The 7,204-nt window shown below is 41.2% G+C and overlaps 1 protein-coding gene across 1 annotated transcript; it reads left to right on the top strand.

Annotated features, from left to right (window-relative positions):
* Nucleotides 1–5,632, top strand: gcdha (glutaryl-CoA dehydrogenase a). The gene is made up of 12 exons (XM_080833539.1): nucleotides 1–137; nucleotides 606–717; nucleotides 912–944; nucleotides 1,058–1,198; nucleotides 1,294–1,356; nucleotides 1,564–1,734; nucleotides 2,017–2,146; nucleotides 3,232–3,448; nucleotides 3,610–3,713; nucleotides 3,904–4,029; nucleotides 4,177–4,337; nucleotides 4,588–5,632. The coding sequence occupies exons 2-12, from the start codon at nucleotides 618–620 to the stop codon at nucleotides 4,659–4,661; spliced, it is 1,320 nt and encodes a 439-aa protein (XP_080689665.1). The 5' UTR covers nucleotides 1–137; nucleotides 606–617; the 3' UTR covers nucleotides 4,662–5,632.
* The last annotated feature ends 1,572 nt before the right edge of the window (nucleotides 5,633–7,204 follow it).

Below are 7,204 nucleotides of genomic sequence, written 5' to 3'. Positions count from 1 at the left end.
CGTCCATTACCGTACTGATGACATCACTACAGACCGAAGTTACAAAACATTCGTGCGCTCAAGGGTAGACTATAAAGGGGAGTAATTGCTAAAAAGCTTTTTGTAGGCTACGACGAAGACATAACAGCAGAAGCCGGGTAAGGCACATTCTTAAAACTGTTTTCGTAATCAAACTTCGGTAGGCTTACATGCCATCTCAAGGAAAAAAGTATATAGCAACGTTTCTCTCTTGTATTGATGTTTTGTAACGAACTTGAGGTCTCAGTCGAAACGCTTGGCTATATCGAGGTTTCTTTCTAATTTCTAACTTAGAACATGCTGATAATTGGTTACATATCAACATTTTGCCTCGGTACACTATATTGTTCAACTGACAGAGGATCTACGTTTGTTACAGAATGTTTTTAATGACATAAAAGGACGCTGAAATAGTTGTCCATGTGCACCAGTGTTCATTGCACTTCTTGCATAACAGCCGCTCTTATTTAACAAATGTATTACTTCATCCATTACAATGTCATCAGGCAAACAATCGTTTGATTTTCGGTAATCTTTCTCTTAATAATTATGTGGGAAATGTTCTGCTTAAAAATATATGTTTTCAGACCCTTTGCACCATGGCTCTTAGAACTGCTGCCTTACGCCTTCTCAGCTCCCAAAAATGTGCTCTAGTCACTGCTTCCAGAGCTCAGGGGACAGCCGTTGCAGCTCAAGAAGGTATGCCTCTAACTAGTAAATAATCACAGTAAATCAAGAGCTTTCCAACTGATATGGATGTGTTGTTTTATGGCAAAACAAATGTTAAGGCTGTAATCGCATGCCTTTGTTGTACAGACATGCTATACTGTTTGTACTTTGCCACATAACTGTCAGAATTCTTAAGCAGTAATTTAGAACTTTCTATTTTTTAGAATCTGTCAGGACCCAGAAACCTAAAAAGACCCGTAAGTCACCATTCAAAAGCACAACACCATGTTCAAAACAATGCCACTTCATGCTTTTTAAATACTATTTCCTATATCCTTTCATATTGATTGTGTGTTACTTTCCACTTCAGCTAAGGTGCAGTTTAACTGGCAGGATGCCTTAGACCTTGATGGCCAGCTTACAGAGGATGAGGTGATGATTCGAGACTCCTTCCGTAACTACTGTCAGGAAAAGCTCATGCCACGCATTCTCATGGCCAACAGAAATGAACGTAAGAGTTTGCTCATGGTCATCATAGACTTGTAACACTTGTCCTTCATGACAGTACAACGGGTAACCTCTGGTGTTTGTGTTGTGTGTGAACAGATTTCCACAGAGAGATTGTCAGTGAGATGGGGGACCTTGGTGTCCTGGGCCCAACTATTAAAGGTAAGCTTTGGGATGGGATCCATTTTGTCTACAGAAAGAGGATCACAAAGCTCTCATTCCTATATTAACCAAGAACATTTGGTTTTCTATTGTTGTTCACATGGCAAATGGTGTATGGTGTATGCCTTTTTCCTGAGATTGTATAAACCTATTTTAACAAATAATAGAAGGTATTGAGACCACAATCTTTGTTCCTGTTGGTTTCAGGATATGGCTGTGCTGGGGTCAGCTACGTGGCATACGGTCTCATCGCTCGAGAGGTGGAGCGTGTGGACAGTGGGTACCGCTCCGTCATGAGCGTCCAGTCGTCCCTGGTGATGCATCCAATCAACGCCTACGGCACGGAGGCACAGAAGGAGAAGTACCTGCCACGGCTTGGTGAGCACTGCCACCGCCAGATGAATATTCTGTTGGGAAAGAGCCATTTTCAAACTAATTAAATGAATTTCCCACTTCTGCACATGTTGTATTTGATGTTGTGATTTGAGATAAATACATACAAGTACAAGTGTATATACACATGTAAAATGCTTGAGATGCGTGTGAACACATCAGGACATCTCATTTATGTGGTTACTGAGGCAAAATGTTGTGTTTTATATTATGTTAAAATGACGACAAAATGTAAACGTATCGCTGTGCTGTCCATCTGCTGCACAGCGCGAGGAGAGATTCTCGGCTGCTTTGGTTTGACGGAGCCCAATCATGGCAGCGACCCCAGCGGCATGGAGACCCGTGCCAAATACAACCCGTCCAGCGGCACCTACACCATCAGCGGAGCCAAAACATGGTGAGTCCCGCTCTCACCGCATTGCCAAACTATAATACACACACGTTTGGCATTGTAGGGAAAGGTTTTTGAAATACAATTAAAACTAAAATGAAACATGTTAAACGTTACTCCACTGGGTGTAAAACACTAGTTTAACAGATATCTTGAAATAAGTAAACAAAGTCAAAGATCACAGTGTCCTTAGCCTGACTGTAGTTTCTAAGTAGCTCACTGAATATGGACAAGTGCTTCTGAACATTACACAATGTTTGTGTAACCAGATGACCAACCTGTCAAGGTTAGCTATAGGACAGACTACTTATGTAAGAAAAGCCATCTGAGGGCTGCACTGTGCCCCCATTTATAGATATTGCAACCGCACACCGCCTGTTATGCCTCCACCACCGTGTCGAGTAATGTTGGGAGACTAGTCACAAGGTCTCATCCCATGAAACTGGAAAGGACACGTTGTGTAGTGTATGAACCAGACATACTGTACCTGACTTGAAATGAAGGTCTTTGGCTGTTCGCTGTTTGGATTGAGCACTGAACATACATGTCTCACACTTGTGTTGAAGGAACTGGAGGACTGAGAGCCCTTGCAGCTTAGATAGTTATTTTAGTGTAGATTATTTGAGTTAAGTGAGAGGCATATCATTTACACTTTTAAGTTAATACATTTTATTCTCAGCAAATGGAAAGTAAACTGACCTTTTCAAGTGGGAACCTTGTGGTGGAGCAAACTGCCTAGTACTACCAGAGCAGGGGCATCCCTCTCTACCTTAAAGAAGCTTTTGAAGACCCAACTCTTCAGAGAGCACCTCCCTTCCTAACTCGCACATTGACTAATGCTTAACTTGTACTTAAGCAGTTACAGTCCCGCACTTCTTTTTTTTCCTATGTTGTTTTTCTATTTCTTCTGTAAAGTAGTATTTATTGTTACACCAGGTTTTCCTTCCTCTTAGCTTGACTGTTCTCTCCCTTGTATGTCGCTTTGGACAAAAGCGTCTGCTAAATGTTAATGGAACGATCAAAGGCCTCTGCACCATGTCTGTCTGTCATCTGAGTATCCCGTCTCTCTCTTTGCTGTATGCTTAATCCAGGATCACTAATTCTCCAGTGGCTGACATCTGCGTTGTGTGGGCCAAGTGTGAGGATGGGAAGGTGCGAGGGTTCATCTTGGAGCGCGGAATGAAGGGCTTGGTCACACCCAAGATAGAGGGCAAGTTTTCGCTGCGGGCGTCCGCCACAGGCATGATCCTGATGGACGAGGTGGAGGTGCCAGAGGAGAACCTGCTGCCCAACGTCTCTGGCCTGGGAGTGAGTATTTATGGGCACTTGGCTTGACATGTTGAGCTTCTCGCTCCTCAGCCTTGCTCTTGTCAGTATGCACATTGCCAACTGTCTTACACACACAGATAATTATAAATGAGCTTCTGGGCTGTCAAGCTGACTTCATACATGTATAATATACTTTCAAGGGTCCTTTCGGCTGCCTAAACAACGCCCGCTATGGTATTGCCTGGGGAGCACTGGGAGCGGCAGAATTCTGCTTCCATGCTGCCCGCCAGTACACCTTGGACAGGTAAAGAATATTTGTGTACTGTCTTTAATATATAGACACATACTGGGAGAGGAGAAACAATTGCTAAATGAAAGCATTTAAATGTCATTTAAATGTATTTAGATAACCGAACAGGATTGGTTGCCGTGTGCATCCATAAACTTCAATGTGTGGCTATATCTTGTTTTATTATCTTATTTGTTGCTGACAGAATCCAGTTCGGTGTGCCACTGGCCAGAAACCAGCTGATGCAAAAAAAGATGGCTGACATGTTGACAGAAATCACCATTGGTTTACAGTCCTGTCTCTCACTGGGCCGACTCATTGATGAAAAGAAGTAAGGGCTGACAAACTTACATTTTCATTTTGTTTGCTTGCATAATGACTTAACCATCAAAGGGAAATAGACATTATAGGACATAAGATTATTATAACAGGTTATGACAAAAGAATTTGATTCAAAGTGTTTTTTTGTCCACTATAGGGCAGCACCAGAGATGATCTCCATGCTGAAAAGGAACAGCTGTGGCAAATCATTGGACATCGCTAGGCAGGCCAGAGATATGCTGGGAGGCAACGGAATTGCTGATGAGTACCACATCATCCGTCATGTCATGAACCTGGAGGCTGTCAACACATATGAGGGTGAGAACTTTTAAAGAAGTGATCGATCAGACAGAGAAATTGTGTAATATGCATGACCGTAGCCTGATATACTACAGAAATGTACATTGACTCGCAACACCAGCAGGGGTCAGTATAGTGCAGATGAAGCTATACAACTTACCTTGTACAGCAGCCTGAAATAACCATGCTACGTGTGTGTCCTCCGCAGTACCAGTGACAAAAATAATTGGACCCTGTTAATCAGTCTGTGTGTGTCTGTTCTTTTAAGGAACCCATGATATCCATGCCCTAATTCTGGGAAGAGCCATCACAGGACTGCAGTCATTCACTGTTGACAATTAAACCTCAGGAACACTGGACTTAAAGAACACAAGAACCTCAGTGACAGAAAACGAACACTGATCTTTTGAAGTGCCTCTGTATGTTACCATGTGCATACCACATTAAATGACTAGTAATGTTTCAAATATTGGGTCCAAGCTTTGAGTATCTCAAGCTAAATGTAAGGTTGTAATTATAGAAAGGCTAGTGTAGTTATTTTTGTTTTAATGTTTGTAATGGATTGAGTTTACATGTATTAAAGCAGCCATAGGTGGTGTCTTTGAACAGTTTTAGTGTTCTAGGGTTGAAAGCTGCAGTTCACAAAACTATCATAATAATGGTGGGAAATATTTAGATCTAAAACTAAAGTAACCATATTTGTGCAATAATTGTAGACTGGGTGTGCACCACTTTGAGTCTAGGCAGTCCCAGATAACAGATGGCGGACACAAGCTGGATGGCTACTATTCCAGACCTTCACTCTGATAACATTTCTGTGAGATGAGAACTGCAGCTTACAATCTGAAAAATTAATGAATTTGGGCTTAAATATCATACTTATTTATTCTCTGTTAATAAATATGTACAATAATAAATGTATAATGTGTTAGGACTACATTTGTTACTCTACAGTTATAATATGTTTTGGCCATATGTGACCATTGATGAGGATTCAGACTGCCAAAGAAAACAAGCTGCAAGGGATAAAAGCTTAAAGCAATTCCCCACAATAACCTTCTCACCGCAGTCACTACCCGATGGAAAAGCCAACAGGTGAATTATGATACCAAACCCAGATGTTCTGTTGTCTGGTCGCACAGCCACACAACCAGAGTCCAAAGAAAACAAAACATGGGGCTCTGTTAAGGGGGGGGTCTAATTATATTTTAAAAAGTATGATACAGTGTCACAAGAATGTTGGTTTATTCTGTAAACCTGAACAAATCAGTAGTTACCTCTACACACTCCAAAGTAAAATAGCTGCGGCTTCATTGTGTACTGTTGTCTTATTCCAGGTTATCCTGGGCCAACTATTTGTTCAGGACTACTGCTGGCTCAGTCCTTGGCCTGACATAAACCTGTGTTGAGGGCTGCCAGATCTTGGCTGACTCCTTGCAGCTCAGCCAGCAGCTGACTGCAGTTCTCTAGCACCTGTGTAAGTTCTAAGAGTCTGGCCTCCATGGCCTGACTGTTCTCCTCATACACACTGAACATGTGATCCTTCATCTGCTGGCAAACCATGCTCACCTGCGAGATCACAAGAACAGAAGGTGAAGACGGGCCCACACACATCAGAGCCATTAGGCATGTATAGTGTCCTATGGCTTTTTAATCATTATACCATACTAGAAAGCATGGGAAAAGGGTACCTTGTTTGAAAGCTTGTCCTGAAAGCTGCTCATCATTTGTTGGTCAGTGGAACGGTTCTCATTGATCTGCCCAACCACATCCTGGACCCTTTTTTCCAGTTCATCTATTCTTGTGCTGACACCAACAGAAACAAACAACAAAGCACATTCATCTTCAAATATCAAAAATACAAACATGAAAGTCACATAAAAGCTAAAAATAAAGAGGTTATCACTTTTATCAGAATTAAAACGTGTTAAGTTTAGAGGTTTTTACTGCCACTGCAGTGGGCAAATTGGGATATTTTACTTGCAGTTGTACTAGCAATACTAAAAAAAAAAAAAGAATATGCTGGTTAATGACTAGCCTAAATGGAGAGAACACAAAGATCCTATTTACTATTCATTCTCCTACCTTATCTTTTGGTCAGGACTCTCATCCAGACTGGCAGCCAATGCACACATCTCATTTGTGGTCTCATGGTCTGTATCCAACCCTTCATCTGCATCCTACAGGTTCAGCAGATAAATATAGTTATCTCCATACAAGCTTTCAGGTTCAGATGCCTTTTTTTTTTACTATTTAAAATTCAAGTTCTTGGTTATCCTGCAATACCGAGAATCCAAGGGTACCTCTATCTGGCGTGGGTTGTGACATCTGGACTTGGGGGCTGACTGTAAAGATGACGGACACTCAAAGCAAAATTCTTCCATTTGGTTTACCTAAAAGTGGGGTGAGCCGGAGTTTGAGTCCAAGCCAATTCAACACAGCAATCTAACAATCAAACCAAATAAGTAGCCTACAACTTGAATAAGGTGGATTGTCATTCGACAGCCTATGCTGTTGTGCCTCTAAATGTTTGTCTTACTGACAATACAACGTTATTACCGTAAAAGCCAAATCAAATCATGAATGTAAGATGACAAAGTTATGATGATACAAAAACAAATGTTACTAACATTAAGCAATGTATTATTACAAAAATAAAATACGTATGGTTAAAAGAACAGGTAGCTAGCATAGCCAGAACTAGCTAACTTAGCGATACGTATCTTAAAACGTTAGCTAGCTAGCTAACGTTAGCTAGTTTATAAATTGCCTACTAGTAGATTGACAGCGCTTTATCTTCAATCTAACAACACACAATAACTCCAAATGGTCCTATACTGCATTACGATATTTCTTTATCCATGGTCCAAATACCAAACGTTACT

Source organism: Sprattus sprattus (genome assembly GCF_963457725.1).
Source record: "Sprattus sprattus genome assembly, chromosome: 1".
Lineage (NCBI taxonomy): Eukaryota > Metazoa > Chordata > Actinopteri > Clupeiformes > Clupeidae > Sprattus > Sprattus sprattus.
Note: the sequence above shows the minus strand (reverse complement) of the source record. Positions and strands in the feature narration are given on the sequence as shown.